General features: G+C 43.8%; 1 protein-coding gene across 7 annotated transcripts in view; it reads right to left on the minus strand.

Moving 5' to 3' along the window:
- The window catches only part of SLC18A2 (solute carrier family 18 member A2), a 55,325-nt gene that overhangs the window by 5,228 nt on the left and 24,102 nt on the right, over positions 1 to 25,995 (minus strand). For 4 of the 7 annotated variants that reach the window (XM_084846110.1, XM_084846111.1, XM_084846112.1 and 1 more), the window contains exons 10-15: positions 25,778 to 25,873; positions 15,187 to 15,265; positions 14,871 to 14,922; positions 13,205 to 13,268; positions 3,622 to 3,741; positions 2,326 to 2,459 (exon numbers count right to left, since the gene is read on the minus strand). In XM_084846110.1, the coding sequence (XP_084702236.1) occupies positions 2,326 to 2,459; positions 3,622 to 3,741; positions 13,205 to 13,268; positions 14,871 to 14,922; positions 15,187 to 15,265; positions 25,778 to 25,873 (545 nt within the window). The remainder of the gene's footprint in view (positions 1 to 2,325; positions 2,460 to 3,621; positions 3,742 to 13,204; positions 13,269 to 14,870; positions 14,923 to 15,186; positions 15,266 to 25,777; positions 25,874 to 25,995) is intronic. The other 3 variants (XM_084846115.1, XM_084846114.1, XM_084846117.1) reach the window with 1 other exon arrangement.

The following is a 25,995-nucleotide window of genomic DNA, read 5'->3' on the forward strand; positions in this document are numbered from 1 at the left end:
CTGTGTCTAGAATCCAACACATACAGACCTAGGTCACACCACTGATTTTCCAGATAAAATCCAGGAATTGATTCCTTAGTCACACTAGATTAAACACATGTACAACTTCTTAGATTATTAGAAAATTACATATTAGATTAGGCAGGATAAGGCTCAGTTGGTCTCGTCCACAACAGTACTGACAGCCTATTTTGAGGCAGCAGTTGGAAACGTTTAGTCCAATCTGGCCTGCTACTCTCTAACTTTTAGTCTTCCTTCTGTAAAGTCAAGCATTCCATTCCTTTTTTCCCCTCACAGATGAAGTTAGGATTTTCTGCAGGTCTAAATCTTACATAATCTTCTCTTATTAACAGATGCAGTTAATCTATTAGGACAAATGAAGCTAGGGATGTTGTGGGCGCAGTTTGGGGTTTGGGAATTTGTCGAGCAACCCCCGCCCACGACCCCCGAACTGCGCCCACCGAGACGCTGTCCTTCCCCCCTGCTCGTGCTCCCCAGTACTCACTGTGAACCCGTTCGGTGAGCACCACCATTTTTGCGCCTTTGATTTCTGCATAAAACAGGAAGTTTAAAAAATGCGCATATTCAAATATGTGCAGTTTGGAGCTGGGAAAGCGAAGTATGCGCAATATTAGAGGTATAATTTCTCTAATATTGTGCTTATTTAGCTTTCCCAGCTCCAAACTGCAAATATTTGAATATGCACATTTTTTAACTTCCTGTTTTATGCAGAAATCAAAGGTGCGAAAATGGTGGGGCTCACCGAATGGGTTTGTCGTGAGCACTGGGGAATTCACCAAACTCGTGGGGGGCTCAAGCATAGGTTCGGGGGGATGTGAGCAGGGGCGCTGCTTTGGCGAGTGCCTGGAGAACCTGAACTAGGGTGAGTTCTTGCATCCCTAAATGGAGCAGAGCCCCACTTCCGATTCCCCCCTACAAATTCTCAGCTGCCAATACCAACATTAGATACAACAACGGTTAAACATTTTTTTAACCCTGTGGGTTTTTTAATCACTGCCAACAGCAGGCACACCTGCTTCACACTCCTGATTTACTCATGCTAAAGGAGCAGAGCTACTGCACACGCTTGTTCCTTGCTTCTCAGTTTTTTTCAGACACCAGGCAGGGCATTGGGTAGTTCCAGCCTTCATGACTACTAAATATGGGCACACTCAGCCACCCCAGACAAGCAAGGGACTGCAAGGAATAATGGCAAAAATGGGCGCTGGGTTCAACAGCCCCCAGCTAATCATCAAGGGAAGAGAGGGGGGCTGTTGTTGAGGGATGAAAAGTCCAGAACAGGCAGCCACATGAGTGCAGAACCTTGGATCATGCTGAAGAGACAAGTGTCCCACCAACCCAACTTTTTGTCCTGCTCTAGACTGAGTCTTGGCTCTTTGCAAGCAAATTCAGGGAGCAATACAATAGAATAGTCAATTTGGCAAGCAAATGGTCAAGCACACAGATTTCAGTCCAAAGAGGTTTAGGCTAAGGCAAGAATGGTCAAAGTAACAGGCAAGAGGTTGAACACAGTAAATCAGCCAGGTACATTACTGAGTTCAGAAACAGGGTCAAGAAACAGTCCAGGATCAGTAACACAGAGCATCCATCACAAGGCAAGGCACAGGCGACAAGGTAGCAAATACTAAAACTTGCAGAGGCATTGTTTTCAGCAGTTCTCAAGTTACCAGTGAAAGCTGATATAGCTAAAGCTACTAGAACTCCACCCAGTGCTCAGCTGCATCCTGTTACAGGCTTGTTAGATGTCCTCCTCATGAGGAGGGCCCAACTCATGAGTAGTCCTGTTCAGTACGCAAGCACTCCTTCGCCTGGCAACCATTCTGTCACGGACCTTAAGGCACCAGCATTCTCGGCAGCTAGGTGGCGGTTCAGCATCTTTCTCTGCCTCAAATGCTGAACTCTCCACCTCTCTAGGAGGCAGATTCAAAGGCACCCTGAGGGTCCTGGACTGTCCTGGTTACTGCCAGGGTCTCCTGAGGGGCCACCTGGCTTTGATGGTTCTGGCTCCTCCTCTGAGGACAACTCTGTTGGCGGCATGACACCTAGGACCGTGACACTTAGTGAGTGAAATTATTCTATCTCAAATTTATTTGATAGTGACCTAAACTGCATGGTAGCATGCACCTGATCCTATACACTTTATCTTCGTGTAAGCACACAGGCCTCCCAATCTGGATTGGGACAACTGCGCACGGCTAGGGGGGGGATTTAAACCCCCCACCCAGCCCCTTTTGCCACAGAAGTAGAAGACATATTAGTCCTGCATGAAATCCAGAGAAGGAAGAAGAAAATATTTGTGCTTACCATTTTTTCTTCCTTGGCAGGTGGACTGCGCAGAAACAAGCACAGAGGAGCAAAAAGGATGTCAATAATTCCTATAATGGTCATGAGCCATGGGAACCCAATTGCCTTTGCAATGGCACCACCAACAGATGGACCTTTGGAAATACAAATTGTTTTTCAAAAGGCTGAGGGCACACACAAGAAAGAGACCTACCTAAAACACTGTGTGAGCAGAATTAATATATACATAAAAACATATCTGTAAACATAAATTACTGATAAATCATGGCTTCTGAAGTCAATAGAGACACTACTGTTTCAATATACATTTACAAAACTGGTTTCTAGTACAATGTCCTTGTTTCATCACCAAGCAAACAGGCTTGACAAGGGTTCCCATAGCTTCAGGAACTGAACGGAAAGAAAGGCAGCTTTTTTTTCTGAAGCTTTACCTCAGCCTCAACAGCACGACTGCAGACTCTGTCTAATACAGCTAATGATGCCAAGGAGGAGAGGAACTCAGATATTCCTTGCTTTCTTCTCCAACCTTAACCATATCTACATGCATCTTTAATGCAGCTTGCACATTAATTCTGTAGCTTGCCAGGCAGTTGCCACTGCTAACATCTGCTCCAAGGCCTTTGTAATGTCTTTTGGGTAATGCTATTTGTTACATTTTTAAACTTCTCAGTAACTGTAGTTTTGTGGGTGGCATACAAATAAATTAAAATCATAGAATACTAGGGATGTACTAGAATTTAGTTCCTATTTGGAAATCATGCAAACGTATCCCATTCGCAAACACAAGCACGAGTAAGAAAGTAATTATCAGGAAATTTGCACACTTTCCTGAGCTTACATTTGCGTTTGAAAGTGCACACTTGCGCAAGTACGCACTTACAAAGATGCAACCCCTCCCCCCCCCCCCACAACCACATTTTCATGTTTTAGCCAATGGGGAGGAAGTGTGCATCTGGAATGCATGCTTAGAAAAGTACACATTTTTTGTGTTCGGAAATGTGCACTTTTCCTTTTTGGAAGAAAAAAAGATGCTCGCATTTGGGAGCAAGAAAGAGGCAAGATGAGCACTGAGATTATAAATGGGAGAATCTTGACAAGCTCGAACACTGCTTGTTCTCCCATCCCTATAAAATACAAGATAAAAACAAAACAGTAATAGATAAAACAGTACTGGATAAAACCAGAGTGAAACTAACAGCAGAGGATAACTAAGGCAAAGATCTAAAAGCACCAAGGCTGCAATCCTATATCAACTTACGTGGAAGTAGGCCCCATTGAATTCAAGTAAGCCCTTACCTAAAGCAAATCCCATGCAAAATGCAACATCTGCAATCGCATAAACACTCCCATAGACTGAAACATGACGCAAATCAACAAGGTAACCCATAATAGGCATCATTGAAGAATCAACCATCCCTGATTATAAAGCAGAAAAAGAACGGTTTAAGAAATACGTTCAATTTTTCTTTTTCCACATTTTGTAATACAATCTAAAGGCATGCATACAGAAAACTAATTACTCATTTTATGGTAAATATATTCTGTTCAGATTCACTTACATTGTCAGAGATTTTGATTTCAAGAAGGTGCTGTTGCTCTAAACAGGAGATCTTCCAAGAGCTGCAAAAGCATCCTCCTCTCAGCACCCAACACAATTAAAATCTGGAACAGCCCATGCTCTTTACCCTGCACCCCTTCTCCAGATCTGGAAAATGATCTTCAGAGATCTTTTAAGATCTTCAGAAAAGGTCCTGCTCCAAATCTCATCTTTGGATGAAGTCAGATGGAGACAAGGAGAAGTGCTTACTCAATACTAACACACATGTTATGGAACTTCCATTGCACGGAGGCTTATAGAGCCACTTCCGTCATAATTTTTCCCAAAAAAAGTAAGCACATTTTTGTTCTGGTGAGAAGGGCTGAAATTGCTGCACTGGCTGCAGCTCAGTTGTTTTATGCTATTTTGAAGCTTTAAAATAAAATCATACAAAATAGATATGATATAAAGGAAAAGAAAAGCGAAACCAAATCCTCAGTATTACATCCATTGCTACATTAGTTTAAACCCTTTATCGAAGTTTTTTTCTCTGTTTAATACTATTCTAAACCAAAATGAAAGGTTGCTATTGTTCCTCACACGTCATTTGGTTTCATTTTTCCTTCCCATCGGCATTTAAAATAAGTCAGTTTGAACATAAGCATGGTAGGCCATAGTTTACATATCCAATATTCTGATGTTGGTAACTATTATTGTTTCTAATAATGTATGCATCTAGCAAACTGCCCACTAGACATCTATGGTCACTTCTTACAGAACTATTTAAGGCTTCAGTCCTATACACACTTACCTGAGACTAAGTACCTCGAAACTCAATGGGACTTACTTGCAAGTAGGCATGTATAGCATTATGCAGCAAGTAACCTTTGATGAGCTTCCGCCGGGCTTTAAAAACCTGGCTATTCAGGCAGGCATTTGGGGTGGATTAGGGTTTTTTAGAACAGTGTTGTTTTGTTATGATGTTTTGTTCAGTTGATTATGTATATTTGTTGTATTTCGTGTTATTAGTATTGTACACCGAGTGGCTGGGTAGCTGGCCAGATGGGCAGCTAATAAATCTAATAAATAAACAATAATATAAATAACCTAATCATATAACAAATGGCCTCAATGAAACCTCGTACCCAATAATATTCCCCTATGCAACATTCTTCCAATAAATCTAGGTGGTAATTTTTTTACCCTGCAGTCCCCAGCACCACCACACAGACTGAACTGGAGGGGCCCTCAACCCTCCAGAGTAGATCTGGGGGAGGGGTACAGGATGCTGTAGGGCAAAAATCCCCTTTCTCTCCCCCACCCCGTGAGATTATCCAATTTGTGTTGTTCCACTCTGCACAGTGCTAGGTCCAGCCTATTTTTTTTGGCGCTTGGGTCTAAAGAATATTGAAGAGATCCTGAAAATCCTATTTTAGCAGGAAGTCCCTTCCAATTTGATGAAACAATACGTATATCAATTTAACAATATTTTAAGTGTAATTAATGTTCAGAATACATCAACATTCCACTATACACCCCCCCCCACACACACACACACACATATATATATATATATATGATATAATTTGCAAGTACTCTGAGAAAACAGGCATCTCTTTAACAAATGTTTGCCTTATATCATGGAATGCAACTATTCTGCCATCTTCAGTGAAATTAATAAATCCTGACACACTATATTCTTCCAAAAGATCAAAATTTCCTTCTTCTCTTGCAGTTTGAAGTCCAATACTGAATATGATAGAAGCCTATGGAGATACAGAAGACACCAATTGTTGTTCTGTTCACACAGTGGCCACCCAGCTGCCCATGGGAAACCCACAAGCAGGGCATGAGTGCAACATCACCCTCCCACCCATGTTCCCCAGCAACTGGTGTACATAGGCATACTGCCCTGATACTGGAGGCAGCATATAGCCATCAGGACTAGTGGCCATTGATAGCCTTCTCCTCCAGGAATTTGTCTAACCCCCTTTTTAAAGCCATCCAAATTGGTGGCCATCACTATGTCTTATGGAAGCTAATTCAACAGTTTAACAATGCACTGTGTGAAAAAGTACCTTTTATCTATCCTGACTCTCCCACCAATCAGCTTCATGGGATGACCATGGGTTCTAGTATTATGAGAGAGAGAAAAAAATGTATCTCTGAGCAGGAGGAGCCCTAGTGACAAAGCATCTCATCCCCAGGGACAAAGCATCAGCAAACAAGTGAGTTAAGCAACTGTGCGAAGGAAAGGGAAGTGAAATTCCTTAATTATCTATTAAAGTACCTCAGGTAATCATTTAAAATTGATTGATAGCAGGAGAAGCCAAAACAAGGGCACAGTTAAATCCCAGAGGGATAACCCCTTACAAACGGGGGGGGGGGGGAGAGCCTTGCATTAGTTTACAGGCCTTGCATTAACAAAGACCCCTGAGTAGCTGAAAAGAACCTCAGCTGCATATTTTAAACTAAGCTTAAGAGCCTGCTTAAAGCAGGAAAAAGTGCAGGATTTGGACTCAGTTTAGGCTCAGGCTTTAGGCCTTAAAAGAGCAGTTCATTAAATAAAGCAAGTTGAAGAGTTCAGCATATCATTTAAGTTTTAAAAAACACACAGAAAAAGGATCCAGGCCTTCCCAGCCACTGAAAGCCAGTACTGATCAGGTGTTCACACACAGCCTCCCTTGCATTTCAAACGAGGCTGTCCAAACAGATTCACTGCAGCAGCAGTTGAGCCTAGCTATATAAGGAGGCACAACTGCAAGGGAGCCAGCTCTCTGAGCACCCCCAGTGATGAAGCGACTCATCCCCAGAGGCAAAGTTTAGCAACCATGCAAGTTTAGCTACAGGGCGAGGAAGCCAGGGCTGTAAACTCTTCTTTCCCTACTCATAGTAAGAAACTGTAAATAATTTCCCTACCTTCTCATAGTAAACAACTAAGAGACTGAGGTTGCTGACCTGGAGAAGCTAAGAGAGGCAGAGAGGTTGGTGGATGAGACCTTCAGGGACCTCTTAGCTGTGTCCCACTCCTAGGGTGGCAGCTCCTCCGCTGTCATGGAGAATGCGAATCTCAGGGAGGGAGAGTGTCATTCTGAGGAAGAGGGAAATGATGCCATAGAAAGGACCCATTCCTCAGAAGACGAACAAATATCCTCTCACACCAAGGATGTGCCTCCGGGGGGAGGGGGGCTTGTGGTAGCGGGAGATTCAATTATTAAACACATCGACAGCTGGGTTTGTGATGGGTGTGTAAACCGCATGATGAATTGCCTGCCTGGTACGAAGGTTGCAAATACCAAGTGCCATCTAGATAGCCTAGTAGACAGTGTTGGGGTGGAGTCAGTGGTCATGGTCCATGTTGGTACCAATGATGTGGGAAAATGTAGTTGCAAGGTCCTGGAAGCCAAATTTAGGTTGAAATCCAGATCCACCAAGGTGGCTTTCTCTGAAATGCTACCTGTTTGATGCACAGGGCTAGCTAGACAGGTGAAGCTGAGGAGTCTCAATGTGTGGATGAGATGGTGGTGCTGGGAGGAGAGGTTCAGATATGTTAGGCACTGGGGAATGTTTTGGGACAAGCTGGTCCTGTAGAAGAGGGATGGACTCCACTTGAACCAAAATGGAACCAGACTGCTGGCGCTAAACATAAAAGGGGTGGCAGAGCAGCTTTTAAACTAAATCCTGGGGGAAAGCCGACAGGAGCTGGGTTCAGATTAAATCATCCCAAAGGGATGAAGATTAAAATGTTTCTGATTGCCCAAATGTAGAAGGGGAGGAAAAACGCCAGGAGTACATGGTAGAACATAATAGCCAATCAAAGAGGCCGAAGTCCCATAGCAAAAGATGTACATACCAGAGGCATCTGGGGAGGGACACCGTGTATAGGTGTTTCTATGCAAACGCTAGAAGCCTCCGAGCCAAAATGAGAGAGTTGTAGCGCTTGGTTTTAAAGGAGAACTTGGATATAGTGGGCATTACAGAAACCTGGTGGAATGGAGAGAACCAGTGGGATATGGTCATCTCGGGATATAAACTCTACAGGAAAGGCGTACTGGGGGAGGTGTTGCCCTGTACATCAAAGAAGGCATAGTGTTGAGCGGACTAGAACACCTAAAAAGGGTAGGCTCTTCCACAGAAGCACTGTGGATGACAATACCAGGCTCCAAAACTAATTTAGTGCTAGGAACGTGCTATCATCCCCCAAACCAGAATGCTCAGAGTAACCTTGAGATGGAAAACAAAATCATTTCTAAATGAGGAAGTGTTGTAATAATGGGTGACATCAGTTGCCCCCACATTGACTGGATAAATGCATGTTCCAGTCACAACTAGGGATGACGGAGATGACGGCCTGCCACCCCCCGCCCACCCACCCCCGCGGATTCCCCCCAAGACGAGGCTTGCCTGGGGCAGATGTTCCGAACGGCAGTGGGTCCGGCGGCTGGTCTTTCAACGGGCTGCCACAACCGCCATTTGCATCCTGGTCTTTGCCGTAATAGGCTACATAAATACTTACGTAGCCTATCACGGCAAGCCAAGCAAAACAAAAAACAAAAAAATGGCATACGCAAATGGCGGCGGCTACAGAGGCCGCCATTTGCGTTCCCTATTTTTCACCGTTTCAGTCTACATAAATATTTACGTAGGCTATTATGGTGAAAAAAAGGGGAACGCAAATAGCGTAAATACTTACATAGCCTATCACAGCAGCCTGGCTGGATGCAAATGGCGGCCGCTATGGCAGCTGCCATCTGTGTCCGCAGCAGCCTGTCTGCAGCCAGAACTCCAGCTGTGGATGGGCCTGGCCGGCTGCTCTGCAGAGCCACCACGGAGTGGAGCCGGCTGGGCAGGATTCCAGGGGGGAGGACCAGATCGCCTCCCCCCGTCAAGGATTCCGGGGGGAAGGACGGAGCACCTCCACCCCACCGCGAATCGATTCCCGAAAAGGTAAGTGACTTTCGTACATCCCTAGTAACAACAGAGAGGTTAAATTTCTCGATGCCCTAAACGATTGTGCCCTAGAACAGTTGGTCATGGAACCGACCAGAGGAGAGGTGACCTTGGATTTAATACCAAGCGGTGTCGCCCAGGACCTAGTACAAGATGTAAATGTTACTGAACCAGCTGGAAACAGTGACCACAGTGCTATCAGATTTAACATATATTTAAGTGGAAAATTGTCCAGGAAGTCCAACACAGTCACATTTGACTTCAAAAGAGGAAACTTTTCTAAAAGAGGGAACTGGTGAAAAGGAAGTTAAAAGGGAGAGTTAAGAGGATTAAATCCCTTCAAAATGCTTGGAGATTACTCAAAACCAAATAATCAAAGCCCAGCTAAAATGTATATCACAGGTTAGGAAACATAGCACCAAGTCCAAGGGGTCGCCAGCATGGTTAATGAGCAGCGTTAAAGGGGCTATTAGAGAAAAGAGAGCTTCCTTCAGAAATTGGAAGTCTTCCCCAAGTAAGGAAAACAAAAGGCAGCACCAGCTTGCACAAAAGTGATGCAAGCAGACAATACAAGATGCAAAAAAGCATTTTGAAAAGCATATCACTAACAATATCAAGGCCAACAATAAAGAATTCTTTAAATAATCAAAAGCAGGAAACCAGCTAGGGAAGCAGTTGAGCAATGGAGTTAAAGGAGTACTGAAGGAAGACAAGGAGATTGCAGAGAAGCTGAATGAATTCTTTTCATCTGTCTTCACTGCAGAAGATACAGGATGGACATCTGTGCCTGAACTGATGTTTCAAGAAGGAAGTCTGAGGAACTGAGGCAAATAGTGGTGACAAAAAATGAGGTTCTCAACCTTATTATAAATTGAAAGCAAATACGTCACCGGGCCCAGATGGTATCCATCCTACAGCTCTCACAGAACTCAAATATGAATTTGCTGGTCTTCTAGGCAAAATATGGAACAAGCCCCTAAAATCAGCCTCTGTACCAGAGGATTGGAAGATGGCCAGTATAATACCAATTTTCAAAAAGGGATCCAGGGAGGACCCAGGAAATTACAGGCTGGTGAGCTTAACATCTGTTCCAGGTAAATTGGTTGAAGGCATTATTAAAGATAAAATTAGTAAACACATAGAAGGACAAGCCCTGCTGAAAAAGAGTCAACATAGCTTCCACAAAGGTAAGTCCTGTATCCCTAACCTTTTGGAGTTCTTTGACAGAGTCAATAAACATGTAGATGGGGTGATCCAGTAGACATTATTTACTTGGACTTCCAAAAAGCTTTTGACAAAGTCACTCACCAAAGACTCCTGAGCAAACACAGCACCCATGGAATAAGAGGACAGGTCTTCTTATGGATCAGTAAGTGGTTAACGAACAGAAAGTAGAGAGTGGTGAAAGGTACCACTCTATCATGTCTCCCCTTACCATCCCTTTTTCCAAGCTAAACAATCCCAGCTGTTGTAACCTTCCCTCATAGAGGAGATGCTCCACCCCCTGATCATTTTAGTTGCCCTTTTCTGCACTTTTTCCAGCTCTACAATATCTTTTTTTAGGCATGGTGACCAGAACAGTACACAGTATTCTAAGTGTGGTTGCACAATGGACTTGTGTAAGGGCAGTATGATATTGGCAGTTTTATTTTCAATTCCTTTCTTAATTATGCCTAACATGGAGTTTGCCTTTTTTACAACAGCTGCACACTAGGTTGACATTTTCATCATGCTGTCCACCACAACCCCAAGATCTCCTTCTTGGTCAGCCAACACTAGCTCAGATCCCATCAGGTTATACTTGAAGTTGTGATTTTTTTGCCCCAACGTACATCACTTTACACTTACTTACACTGAACCGCATTTGCCATTTAGATGCCCACTGTCCCAGTTTGGAGAGATCTTTTTGGAGGTTTTCACAATCCCTTTTTGTTTTAACCACTCTAAACAATTTGGTGTCATTGGCAAACTTGGCCACTTCACTGCTCACTCCTAATTGCAGATCATTTATGAACAAGTTGAAAAGCACTGGTCCCAATACAGATCCCTGTGGGACCCCCCTATTTATATCCCTCTTTTGGGAGGATTGACCATTTATTCCTCCTATCTGCTTTCTGTTTTTTAACCAGTTACTGATTCATAAGAGGACCTCTCATCTTATTCCATGACTGCTAAGTTTGCTCAGGAGTCATGAGCCATAAACCCATCTCCTCAAATATTTCTGCTCTGTTGTTTATTTTAACCAGTAGGGCAAGATCACCAGTTATCAGACTTGAAATCTCATTAGAAAGCAATATACCCAAATGAGAGACACCATGACTCCACCACTCCATCTAGATCCAGTTTGTTAGTCCAATAGCAATCTTAAATTGTTCATCAATACTTATACCCCTAAGTTGGTAGATTATTTTTATACCCTGCTACTATGCTGAATTCACATAACAAATTCATTAAATATCTACACGATATTTCAGGATTTCTTAAACACATCTTCATACAGAGTAATTTAGCTCACAGTATTTTTAATCATAATACCATGGCTAATAGTTTTAATGTTCTATTAATTATTGTTTTTATGTTGAAAGCCACCCATAGGTAGCTGTAAAAGTTATGGTGGGATATAAATCCAGAAATGAACAGATAGCTAAATAAATTACTGAGCTACACAGCCAACATTGTGCTGCAACACAGTTTTGCCTGTGGGAAAAAGTAGCACAGCACTACTATTCCTGTCCTGATGTGAAAAGACCAGGGCAAGCAACCAGGCAAGCATTACTGTGGCAAGACAAGCTGGCAGGAAGAACCCTAAAGCTGTTGGGCATGAGAGGATAGTAAGCCCGCTGTCCATTTCTTCAAGCTTCTGCCACTGGTCATTATGGCAATAGATGTATCCAGCTCTCCAAGGAAGAGTCTATCCTGCCTCGTGGGTTCCTGACGCTGACACAAGTATAGACAAAGACACTTCTGGTATAACTCTCACATGTCACCTTCCACTGTAAAAATTTTGTATACTAAAGGAGATTACAAAGAGACACTTCTGTGAAGGATCTATCAGAGAAATTAAACCTATTTCATCTGTATTCCCAGAATCCTCAGGTAATATGCATCACTGCCATGTATTTATGCCTAAGAGCATGAATGCTTGTGCTATGTTTGAAACTGGTAATTGTGGGCTAGAGTCAATTATTTGTGAGCTATGTTTTCTTTGTGATTAAAAAGAAAACTGCATGAGGCGATTTATCAAATTAATCCTGTATGGTATTCACTGTGTCAAAATGTCAGGATGTAATTTCTACATCTAATAAAAGCCTTTTTGTTTTTACAGAATGCCAGCTAAATATCTAATTATTACACCATCTGTCAACTCCCATTCTATGTAATAAAAACATCTGTTTAACTTTACTGTTGTCAGCGCACACTAAACACCCTAGCTTGAAATAGGATGGGACTGCTTAGGTATCTTGTCTCAGTACAAAGCTTGGTGGATTTATTTCTTTTGTACATTCCAAGCAATATAAAATATTGGTTCTTGAAAGGAAGCAACAGTAGAGAATGTATGTAAAAGCTATTTTGCATTATTTCCAAAGGTTTTTTTTTAAGTGTTGTGTCACCAGTCACTGTTTTCCACATATAGCAATGGTTCATGCCTACTGTTGAATGCAAGGTTCTTCCTAGATGGTTGGTATACTCTTCTTTGACAGTGATGATCACCTGTTAGCAGTGAAAGAGGAGTGTGGTCTTAAATTCAGAGCCACTATCCCCCAAACAGGCAACCATCTGTTAGGAAACACACACAAGCAGGCCCAGTTCAGAAAGGATCTCCACATGCACAGTCTGGGGAGTTTCCCCTGGATTTTAACAGATGTACATAGCACTCTTTTGTGTTCACAGTCCAATTTGGAAGGGGATCCACACATGAAAGCCTGCTTACTGGCCTTACTGGCAAGGGTGACATGCTGAAATGTAATCGCTAAAATTTAGAATATAAAGCAGTGTGCCCGGGTGACAACCCTTCAGGTACATTGGAGCCCTTTTCCCCAATGTACATCCCGAAGGCTCATTCCTCCCAGGGTCATGTACACAGGTAGTCTGAGTGCAACTGCACATACAGGTGGACAGATCATGCCCCACAATTTGCCACTGACTTCAGTGGAGTCTAGTCTGGCCAAGTTCACTGTCATTCAAATCAACAAACTCCTACCCACTGTTAGTTACTTTACTGATTTTACTATAGCCTTTGGTTGTGATAGACATCTAAATCTATACCGCTATATTTACAAATATATATTAAACTTCAGATTCTGTATAGCTATATCAGTACAACATAACTTTGCAGCTACACTTTTTTCCTCTAAATCAAATTTCTAGCTACACATGATGTGTTTTTCTTACCAATGGCAAAGCCAACCCCAAAATTTGGTGCTATGAGTCCATATATGTTTTTGGCAAGTGGTACCTGGGGGGAAAAAGAAACGAAATGAAAAATTAGAATGTTAACCTGATTGTAGCATTAGACTTCTGGCTAGCGTTGATCTCATCTAACCTATTAACTTTCTGTGTCTGACAAAATGGGTTGAGTTGTACAAAATTATAATTTTAGCTTAAATTCATTATACCACTTTTAGTAAAGAGTGACATATACAATATTGACCTTCACAGTCCACACTTAAGAAATTTGATATGAGATCTGTAACTATACTATTACGCTGCGCTGTCGTCAGTAGGCTCTAACACTACAACTCTCACAATAACTTATGGCTGACCTCGTTGTTGTGCTTTCTTGCAATGAAACCCATAAGTTTAAACATATATGCCGGGAGGGGGGGGGGGGGGAATATTTCCTCTCAATGATATTTGTTTTATGTCAGTTTTGTACATCTTTTTTTGAAATTAGAGATATCATTATGTCTAATTAATCATTATGTCTAATTATATTCCAAAGCTGGAATGCTCTGGAATAATAACTCCTTTCTTAATTTCCTTTGTAACTCTAGTGTAAAACCTGCATTAGATAAGACTATACACTTGATTCTTTTTTTCTTACAAATTCTCTCCCAAATTAACAACATTCATACATGCCACAAAAACCAGAAAAGTTCAAATGTGCTTCTGTAACCCTGATCCTTTGCACAAGAAACTCCACTTTATTCAATGGAACTTACTTCCTGCTAGTCTAAGTATCACTAATGAAAAAACAAACAGCTTTTAAAATTGAATGTCTAGAAGCCCTACTGCTAAATGGTAAAGTTCAGTATAAGGGAAACTAAAAGGTCATAGCGATGGTGCTGCTCATTAGGTGTTGCTGTGGATGAGTAGAATATATACAAAGATAATATGATAATAAAGAGGGCGCAGATCACTTTACATATATAAATAATATATTAGAAGCTTGTTGCATTCTCTTATCCATACTGTCCTGCATAAAAGCAAGATACTGAAATGGGTGTAGTACCCTTTCAGAGAGTTGCATTCAAATTCAGAAGTTTCCCTTCCAGTCTGAATAAAGTTTGTGTCCTGACTGAATCCCAAATACTGACCTGGTTCACACATAATGCTAACCCATACTTTATTTAACCCCTGGGTTGTTGAATTCTGGACTGTCATGATGTGCAAACCCAACCACACTAACAAATCAAGGTCTGTTAACCATGAACAACCCAGAAAGAAAACCCATGATTTGTTGTTGGGTTGTAAACTATGGGTTGTTGTCACGTGTGAATCCAAAATGATGGGTTGCCTTGCCAGGCTACAGAGGCAATGGGCAAGAGTGTAAGAAAACCTCAGCCGCTCTACATGTCAGTACTAGAGCACTACAAAGGCATTTGGGGTACAGGGAAGGAGCAACAAAGGAGGAGGGAAACAAACAACCCAGGGACTGAGAAAATAAACTGTGGTTTGTTCGATCATCTGCCAGACAAACCTTGGGTTAGTGTTACATGAGAACCAGGTCATTGTGTTCCACTTTACTGTTATACACAGAGGAGGACAAATCCACTGATAAAGTATATGAAGAACAGAACTTGATTTTCAAAGTAGAGAAGTATCAACTTTTACTCACACACAAAATGCTTATTCCCACTATTATCATCCCAATTAGAGCACAAAGCCACCTATCAAAGGAGAAACATTATCTTTTAGATATCAAAACATGTAGACACTAAACATGTGCTTTCCTCAAGCAGAACTGTAGTTAATAACACTAAAGTAATAACATGGCTTTAAAATAAAATAGCTTAATTTCTATTAGCACCAAAGTCATAGTATGTTTTTCATCAAACATCAAGTAACTAGTTCATCAAGTAACTATTTTAAGAAAAATTAGAAAACACTGCGTACGTCTGTCAAGGAATTAGATATGTGTAAATTCAGCATACCGTCCCATTTTGTGTGCAAGGACCCCAAAAATATTAGTTCCAATCAGATAAGAGACACTGGCTGGAATGAAAGCAACGCCTGAAAAATATGAATGGGATATCTTATCAACAATGGTTTCAGTGAAGCACTGGAAAAAGTAATCAATTCAGACACCGCAGTTTTGATTAGAACACATCTAATAAAAGTCTACAGCCTGAACCAAAAAATCTAATATCCGGTTTGTTTCAAGCCTTTTGTCAGATCTAGCAAGATTATGCTTCAAATTTTAAGCATTATTATACTTTTCAAATAATACTTATTATCGGGGGGGAGTAAAAAAAAGGAGTTGTGTGTATACAAGGAAAGAAAGAAAGAAAGAAAGAAAGAAAGAAAGAAAGAAAGAAATGTTCCAAATGTAATACACTAATAAGAACTTTTATTAAAAGGAGAATTAAGAAGAGTACTAATTTAATGATAAAACAGTACTTATGTCTAATTTTGGAAGCTGATATAAACAGAGAGCACCACTTTTAACAATCCAGTTTTGTTACATCATTCATAGCGATTCACACTTAAGGAACAATCCTAACCTCAGCTGGATGTCAGCAAAAGGACCACAGGAAGCAGCATAAGTGCTTCCCCACCAGTAAAAATGGAAGAACGCTGCAGAATGACATGTACACCATTGAAGAAGCCCAGCATGCTGATGAAAAGCTCCACTTGTGTAGAGTTCTGCTGGTAATAACTGACCGGCAGAGCAGGGGGGAAAGGGGCATTTCAGCAGCAAGAGTGAAGATGCCATGTCCCAAACCCCAGCATTTCCCTGACATGCTCACAGAAAGAGCATTTTTAGTCTCCCATCCACTACAACGGAATGGACATAGAAAAAGCTGCACCTCCACCTGCAATCCTGGCCACAGCAAAACAGTAGGGCAATGGATGTGGTGGTTGCTCTTTCAGCAGATCTCTCCCTGCCCCCCACCCACACACACACTGTAAATCAGAAGTGGGCAACTTTGAGGCTCCAGGGGCCAATTTCAAACCCCCAGAATCCCCCAGGGGCTGCACCCCATGACTTCCACACGCTGCTGAATTTTTGAAGTGGCAGCAGCAAAAGAATCAACAAATTTGCCACCACAGTTTAAACAGAAAAAGGCCAGATTTAGGTTTAAAACAAGGTTTTAAACCTAAATTTGGCCTTTTTAGGTTACTGTTGCAGTTTGCCACGGAAATTTGGTGGCAAGCCACTGATTCTTTTGCCGCTGCTGCTGCCATTACAGCAACAAATTTAGTGGCAGGGGGAGCACAAGTAAGGAGAGGGGGGCACATGCAGCCCACAGGCCAAATGTTGTCCATCCCTGCTATAAATGAACAGTAGGATTACTCTGCTCATGTGGCCCCATAATCTTTATGTTATTTTCCCCCTAATTTTCTTGAAAGCCAGTGTGATGTACCAGATAGGGTACTAGGCATGTACCAGGGAGACCCATTTTCAAATTTCCAGTCAGCTCTGAAACTCACTGGATGACCTTGAGCCAGTCACTACCTCACAGGGTTGTTGTAAAGGTGAAGTGGGAAAACACCTAGTGCGTTGCCCTGAGATCCTTGTAGGAAAAGTGGAATACAAATGTAAAAAATAAGTAATCTTAATTTTGATCAAATATACTGACTTTCCACCCAAAATGGAGAACTTCCCACTGAAAATGGAGCTCAACGCGGCTAACAAATGCAGGTTGCTTACCTGCAACTGTAGTTCTTCGAGTGGTCACCTGTGCATTCACACATATGGGCTCTGCGGTAGAAGATAGAAGTTTGGGAAACTTATAAAGCTGAGGAACATTTTTGGAGAGAACCTTCCCCCACCATCCACTGTGCATGTCCCAGCGGGTTCCCGCCCGTTCCCTCAAGTTCCTTGATACCGCCTAGTGTGGCCTCGGATCTGAGAGAAAAATCACACCTCGGTACCAACACTGAATTCAACATTGACACTGAAGTGGGGACGGTGGGTGGGTTGTGTGAATGCACAGATGACCACTCTTAAGAACTACAGTTACATGTAAGCAACTTGTATTTCTTCTTCATGGTCTCTGTGCAACACACATATGGGCGATTAACAAGCTCACTTACCAGTGGTGGGTAGATGTCTCAAGACAAGACTGATAACAGCACAGCTTGCCCAAAAGCACAGTCAGAACGTGCCTTGACATCCAGTTTGTAATGCTTTATAAACATCAAGGGTTTCGACCATGTTGCTGCTTTACCTAAGTCAGACAATGGCACACCTTTGCCAAAGGCTGTAGACGTGGCTACCCCTCACTTGGAGTGTGCCCAGATGTGAGATGGTTGTTCCAAGCCTGACAAGTCATAGGCTAAACCAATAGTTTGCACAATCCAGGAGGCCAGCCTTTGAGAAGAAACAGGGAGACCCTTTTGGGGACTACCATAGCAAACAAAAAGTTGTTGCATCTTACGGAATGATGCTGTCCGTGACTTATAAAAAGCCAATGATCTCATTACAGCCAGAGCGTGCAACTTCCTTTCCAGGTCAGAAGATGGGTCCAGGAAAAAAGTCGGCGTGATATGGATTCGTTGACATAGAAATCAGTAAGAAGTCAATGTCCAGTCTCAGGTCAACCTTGTCCTTATGAAAGATCTTGTAGGAATTATCAACCCGCAAGGCACAAATCTCATGTCTGGAGGATGTGATGGCAACCAAAAAGGCCACTTCCTACTAAAGCAATCGAAGATCCATTGTGGCCAGAGGTTCAAAGGGCTTTGAAATAATGGCATGCAAAACAACAGAAAGGCTCCACTGAGGTACTAAATTTCTCACCGGGGCTGCCAAATTCTTTAAGCCCTGCAGGAACTGACGAGTAGTAGGGTGAGTGAACAGGGAAAAACCTTGAACTTGCTGTCTATAAAAAGGAAGAGCTGCTAAGTAAACTTTATGGACGAAAGCCTTAAACCTTCTTGAAACAAGTGATGTAAAAACAAAAAAAAAATTTCAACCAACCCCTTAAGTGGATCGAAATCATGAAGGGTTGCAAAGTTCACAAACAATGTCCACTTAGCCATACTGGACCAACATGTAGCTGGCTTCCGAGCCACGTCTAAAACTGCCTGGACTTCCAACAGGAGCCCAGTTCTGGAACTCATTGCTGAATCCCTCAGGTTGTCAGTTTCAGGGTGTTGAGACCTGGATACCAGATCCTGCCTCGATCCCAAGAGATCAGATTCAAGGACTGCAAAAGGCGTACGAACGGTCTTTTGGACAGATGCAGCAGGGTTGCAAACCATGGTTGCCTCGGCCACCAAGGAGCCACCACAATGCAGTCCATCCCATTGCATGCTAGTTTGTGAAGCACCTTTGAAAGAAGGAGAAGTGGGGGGAATAGGTAAAACAGCTCCCCGTGCCACTGAAGTTGAAAGGCATCACCCAACGACAATCGGCTGATCCCAGCCTTGTGCAAAATCTCTTGCAGATCGCATTTGATGGGGTCGCAAACAAGTCTGTTGTGGGCCAACCCCATTTCAAGAAGAGACGATGCAGGATGGAGGTAGACATCTGCTACTTGTGGGACGATTTGTATGACCAGCTCAGATTGTCCGCCAAAACACTGTCTTCCCCGGCAATGTGAAGAGCACTGAACAGAATGTCCCGATGGACTGCCCACTGGAACACGTCCACCATGAGACTCACAAGCTTGGATGAATCCATGCCTCCTTGCTTTTTGATGTGCCACAACACTGCAGTATTGTTGGTCAGGATCTGCACATGCCTTCCCTGAAGGTAAGTCTCGAATGCATGTATCACCTTCCAAACGGTGAGAAATCCCAGGAGATTGATGTGTTGTTTGTTTTCCACTGCAGACCAGGTTCCCTGAATCTGAAGAGGACTGCAGTGAGCTCCCCAACCAGACAGAGAAGCATCTGTCATCAGTGTCTGCGTAGGGGATGCTTGGACAAAGGAATGCCCCAACATAGTTTGTTTGGCTGTATCCACCACAGGTCCTAAAGGAAATCAACCCTGAGTGCTCCTTGGAAGGACAGATACTGAAGTTGAAGCTCAAATATTTTGGCCACCTAATGTGAAGAGAAAACTCTCTGGAAAAGACCCTGATGCTGAGAAAGACTGAAGGCAAAAGGAGAAGGGGACGACAGAGGATGAGATGGCTAGATAGCATCACTGATGCAATGAATATGGACTTGTGCACGTTCCAGGAGAGAGTGCAGGACAGGAAGGCCTGGCGTGCTATGGTCCATGGGGTCACAAAGAGTCGGACACGACTGAACGACACAGCAGAGGTGTGCTACCAACATCCTTAGACAACAACACCGAGCATTGGTAGTGGAATCAAAGTTTCAGAGCAACCGGTTCTATAGTGGTCACATCCGAAGCCTTGCACACTGAACAACAGTGACTGTTGCCGCCATATGCCCCAGTAATGTTTGAATGGTGTGAGTGGTAACCCACAGTCATGGTCTCTGCAAGTGCAATCAAGTTATCTTGTCAATTTCAAGGGAGATAAGCACATACAACAGTGGAATCCAGCAGCACTGCTATGAATTGGAGCCATTGTATTGGCTTCAGACTTGACTTCTCCCTGCTGACATACAGGCCCAATGCTCCCAGAAGGTTCAGAACAATCTCGATGGCATGACATAGGGAGTCTTCGGAGTCCGAGACAAGGAGCCAATCGTCCAGGTAAGGGTAGACTTTGAAGCTGAAGATACGTACACACAACCACCATGCATTTTGTAAAAACTCTTGGGGCGGTTGCTAGACTGAAAGTCAAGACCTGAAACTGAAACATATCAGTACCGATGATGAAATGTAGGTACCTCTGGTGAGCCTCTGTGATTGCTATATGGAAATATGCATCCTTCAGGTCAACGGCAGCAAACCAAGCATTCTTCCGACCGAGAGGGAGAATAGAAGCCGACGTGATCGTTCTGAATTTCTTGGGGGTAATAAACTTGTTCAGGTTCCTCAAATACATAGGGATGGCGGAGAATTTCTCCCCGAATCTTCGGGGGGCCGAGTGCCAATGCATTCAGCCCCCCAAAATCGGCGGTGAAATTCTCCGCCACCCCCCCGGGACGGGACTTACCTTTGGCGAATGTCCCTCCCGGCGGCGGGTCCCAGTGGCGGTTCGTCGCGGGCAGGGGCGGCGGCTGGTCTCCCGACCAGCTGCCGCCGTCGCCATTGAAAAAAAAAAAAAACTAAAGTAAGAAAAGAAAAAACACACCCGTGATAGGCTATGTAACGATTTACGTAGCCTATCACGGCTAGATTTCCAAAGACAGCCGTGATAGGCTACGTAAATCGTCACGTAGCCTATCACGGGTGACTTTGAAAAAAAAAAAGCGCGTACGCAAATGGCGGCGGCCCATGGGCGCCGCCATCTGTGTACGCGCTTTTTTTTTTTCAAAGTCACCCGTGATAGGCTACGTGACGATTTACGTAGCCTATCACGGCTGACTTTGGAAATCTAGCCGTGATAGGCTACGTAAATCGTCACGTAGCCTATCACGGGGTCTTTTTTTTTTTTTTTACTTTTTGTTTTGCGGCCGGGGAGACGGGGCACTTCTCCCCGGCCTGAATTTCACCCAGGCGAGGCAGGAAGCCTCCCCCCCTTCGCCTGAACTTCGAGGGGGAAAGCGAAGCACCTCCCCCCCACCGCGAAGCCAAGCTGCGAAACAGTTAGTGACTTTTGTTCATCCCTACAAATACACGATGGGACAGAGGCCTCTATCCCATTTCGGTATGGTGAAACACCAGGAGAAGAAACTGTCCTCCGGCTGGAAGGGAAGAACTCTCTGAATTGTTCCCTTCTGGAGCAGGGTGGTCATTTCTAAAAGGAGAGCCGGAGATTTGGGGAGGGGGGGGAGACACATGAACAACCCCCAGTTGAGGAAGAGTATGAAATTCTACCATGTAACCCCGACTGTTTATACTTAACACCCAGCTGTCCTTAGTTACTCTTTGCCAGATGGACAGGTATCAAGCCAGGATGGACCTGAAGAAGGGTTTACTGGGAAGACAGGGAATGGCAAGCACCCGAAAGTCAAAGCCGCTGCTTAGAAGAACAGTCAGTCCTTCCATGACCCTGATGATACTTTGAAGAAGAAGCTGACTGCTTCTGCTGCTGAGGAGGCTGGTAGAAGGATAAAAATCAAAGTGCTGCTTGGTCATATATGGTTGATGACAGAAACACCTGCATGACTTGTATTGTTGCTGTGGATGTTGAGGATCCAAGATCATTTTTCAGGCCATTGTCTTTGCCTTTTCAACAAGAGTCCATATGCTCATCAGTTTTGGCATTAAAGAGCCCTTCACCATCAAAAGGGCAAATCCTCAATTCGTGATTAGGCTGCAGGAGTTAAACCTGCAGACCGCAACCAAGCAGGCCTCTGAAGTGCAATCATGCCCACCATTGATTTGGCACTACAGTCAGCGTCATGCTAGGGACTGTTTATCTGCTGCCTGAACAATTTGACAGCTTCTGCGTGAAAAACTCTGGCGAGATCCCATTGGTCCTCTGGGAGATAAGTGCAAAGACAGTCCATTTGCTCCCACAGAAACAGTTGGTATCTGGTCATCATGGCCTGATAGTTCACCACACAGAGACCAAGGACAGCAGAAGAATACAACTGTCTCCCCAACAGATCTAATCTTCTACCCTCCTTATCAACAGGTGAAGCATGGACGTTCTGTGACCTCCTTTGTGCCAATTCAACAATAACAGAAATTGGCCATGGATGTGAATATAAAAATGCAGTGTCTTTCTCTTGCATGCAGTACAGGGAATCGAGACACTTAGATGTCAGCACCATTGAAGATGGGAGTTTTCCACAATTGTTGTACCATTTGAAGAAGACCTGGGAGGAAGGGCACCGCTACCAGTTTCAACGATTCAGTATGGGCTGCATCAAAAACCGGGTCCTGTACATGCTGCTCTGGTTGCTGCACATCAATGCCAAGTGAACAGGCCGTTCTGCTAATTTGCTCAGCAAAATTAAACATGTCCTCTGAGAGAGAAACTCCCTCCTGCACTCCTGCGACATCATCTGGAGAAGGAATCAAACACGGAATGGAAGAATACGAAGAAGAGTCAGGTTGACAATCACCTGAAGAATTATGAGGCAAAGACGGTTGAGGAGCTGGAACAGGTAGAGGATTAGTTGCATCATAGGTGCAGGTGGCATCTGACTCAGCTAGACCCATGTAGCCTGGCTCCGAAGTAAGGACAACAAGCAAGGTGGCACAGGTGGAGCTGGAACGAAGTAATCTCCCACAGAAGGACAAGACTGAGTCACCGATGGCTGAGGACAGTACCGAGGTGAAGAGGCTCCAAAATATCTCCCTCAATCATAATAGTACTCTCGATCCCGAAAACAACACCAATCCTCGAAAACATAGTGCAGTGATAGTGAGTAAAACTGCTCTGTCCCAATCCCCATGAGGAGACGTGGACCTCTCCCTATACTGACAGTCACGACGCCGATCACCATAAGGAGATCTGAACGCCTCAGGAGGAAAGCGATGTCCTCGATCCCTAGAATGAGACAGTAATCGCTGTCAAGAAACCTCTCACTGAGGACAACAACTGGCGATCCTCTAACGGAAACAGAGTGGTTTCTCGGTCCTGAGAAATTGGCCATGGAGGGGACAGCTCTAGTATTTCACCTTCTGACACAGCAGAATCATAAAATCATAGAATAGTAGGGTTGGAAGGGGCCTACAAGGCCATCGAGTCCAACCCCCTGCTCAATTCAGGAAATTGGCTTCGTTGCAGGAACGCTCAGTAGCAACAGCAATACTCAAAATAGGTGAGTTCAGCAAAGGTGGAGTGGTTGGAATCTTCGGTTTTGAAGGCTTATCACCAACCCTCTTTTTCTTTTGTTTCTTTAGGTTATCAAATCCCAACTTTGGAACCTTAGCCTTTTTTTGAAATCTTCCTCACTACCGAGAGTGCTAAAGAGTGCCCCGGAGTCAGAGGATCAAGTCTCACACCAGAACTTGAAGGACGAGAGAGACAACTAGTTTGATAAAGAGATAGCCCATCTTTTCCTTTACATGAAAGTAGGGATGTACGACAGTCACTTACCTTTTTGCAGATGTGATTCGCGGGGGGGGGGGGAGGCGCTCCGTCCCTCCCCCCAGAATCCTCAATGGGGGGGAGGCGATCTGGTCCTCTCCCCCGGAATCCTGCCCGGCCAGCTCTGCTCCACCGCGGCTCTGCGGAGCAGCCAGCCAGGACCGTCCGCAGCCGGAATTCCAGCCGCGGATGGGCTGCTGCGGATGCAAATGGCGGCCGCTCTAGTGGCCGCCGTTTGCATCCAGCCAGGCTGCTGTGATAAGCTACGTAAGTATTTATGTAGCCTATCACGGCAAGCCAAAAACAACAACAACAGTGTACGCAAATGGTGGTGGCTACGGTGGCCGCCATTTGTGTTCCCTATTTTTCGCCGTTTTATCCTACATAAATATTTACATAGGCTATTATGGCGGAAAAAAGGGGAACGCAAATAGCGCCCACTATGCTATATGCGTTCCCTTTTTTTCACCGTAATAGCCTACGTAGATATTTACGTAGGATAAAACGGTAAAAAATAGGCCACTGCCGTAGTCGCCGCCATTTGCATACGCATTTTTTTTTTTTGCTTGCCGTGATAGGCTACGTAAATACTTACGTAGCCTATCACGGCCTCTGCTGGGACGCAAAAGGCGTCCCTGCATTAGACGTGATAGACTACTTAAGTATTTACGTAGCCTATCACGGCTATGATCAGGAAGCGATTGCAAGGCAGCCGCCATTCACAAGTCAGCGTGGACAGCAGCAGGTAAGTGCTCCGTTTCGCGCACCTTTCGGGGGTTGGGGGCTCCGTTCCGCGCACCTTTCGTGGGTTGGGGGGCGGGGGCTTCATTCCGCCACAGATTTCGGGGGGACAAATGCTCTGGCATTTGGCCTCACTGAGATCCATGGCGGAATTCTCCGCCATCCCTACATGAGAGTCAGCCAAGTTTTTTGGAACTGTGGCCAATAAAGCTCTCCTCCACAACTGTGCTTTGAATCTGTCAGACGTATTCTTCCGCTCGTGTTGGTGAAAGACTGGCACAAAGAGCAAGTGTCAAGTAAATGACCCTCACCCAAGCAAAAAGGCAAAAAAAGTGAGGGTAAGTGGGAGCAACTTACTCCCACATTTGACGCATTTATGAAACAGAGCCTTTGTGGCCATATGAAGACCACAGCCACGGCAGACGACAATTAGACAAACAAACAGACAACAGATAAACTTTTTTTTTAAGATAACAACCAAAACAAGAAAAGTATCAATGAAAAAACAAAAAAAGACAAAAAAAGTAAGAGAGGATCTTAGCACCAGCATGAAAAACACTGACAAAAGTTCTTTACAGATGGAGGCTCCTGAAGAGGCTACTGCTCGGCGGTTGAAAGAGAACTAAGGAAATGGGTGGGAACCCGCTGGGACATGTGCAGTTGACAGTGGGAGAAGGTTCCCACCAGAAATGTTCCTCCGCTTTAGAAGTTCAGCACAGGTGCAGAGCCCATATGTATGATGCACAGAGACCACGAAGAATAAAATACAGATTAAAAACAAAGCCTTAATTAAAACATAGTATCAAAACTAATTTCACACACAATGAATAACAATGAATAAAAGAGATAAACAGGACCCAACCAATTAAAACCCCCTTCAGAAACAAACCAGCTTACATGCCAAAGGCCTGCATGAATAAAAATATATTTGCCTACCAACAGAAGGACAACAGAGAGGCGTCCAACCTAGCCTCCCTCAGAAGGGAGTTCCAAGCAGGAACAGCCACCTGAAGGTCCTGTCTTGCGTTGTCACCAAATATGCCTCTGATGGCAGTGGGACTGAGAGAAAGCCTTCCCCAAAAGATCTTAAAACCCAGGCAGACTTGTATGGGAGAAGGCAGTCACCTGGTCCCAAGCCATATAGGGATTTTTAGGTCATAACCAGCACTTTGAATTGTGCTTCCAAACAGACTGATAGCAAATGCAGCTCCCAACCCTTCAGAGCATATTTGGCAGCACATGGGGAGCTTTGGGGGAAAAGGGGATCCATTCCACAAGCAGTTTCCAGTCCACTGGTAAACAGACAACATTGGATACAACCCATTATATAAAAATTCCTTACATTAATTTTGTGCTTACATTCTTTGAGGAAGAGGGGAAAAATAAACTTTCCAGGTGAGTAAAACAGAGGGTGGGCAAGAACCTCCTAGGAATGATTTAGCAAGGCTGATTTTAGCAAGGCTGATTTGGGCAATTCCTGTTTGTTTCTGATGGGACTCTGCTTCTGACTCATTCTCAGTGGATCCCTGTTGAGCCTAGTCACTCTGCAGACATAACATGAAGCTATCTATACACACACTATCCTTGATTGTGTGTAGCATATACTGTATAAAGATAACAACAGCCTGCAGGTATTCACTCAGTTAGCTAGAGGCAGATTTCAAAAACAGAATATTACCATCTATCACTAAAAGTTCTGAGATGACCATCACAAACATTCTCAGGATCAAAATACAATAATCAGAGAAAATACTTTACTGCACTTTACCAAGTTGCCATTTTCTTGAACACATTGTCTCCATCATCCAGATGGGTAGCGCCGGTTCCAGCATAGCAATTGCCATATTTGAAAAACATATTGATCCTTGAAGAGAGATGGAAAACAGATTGCTGGAATTATTTCACTTAAATTCTAATCAACGTCTGGAAAGGGCAACATTGACAGAAATAAAATGTGTTTTGAAGACTTGTTTGTCAAATATACAA

This window comes from Heloderma suspectum, chromosome 3 (genome assembly GCF_057233095.1).
Source record: "Heloderma suspectum isolate Gila_16-S chromosome 3, 16-S_ref, whole genome shotgun sequence".
NCBI classification, from domain to species: Eukaryota; Metazoa; Chordata; class Lepidosauria; order Squamata; family Helodermatidae; genus Heloderma; species Heloderma suspectum.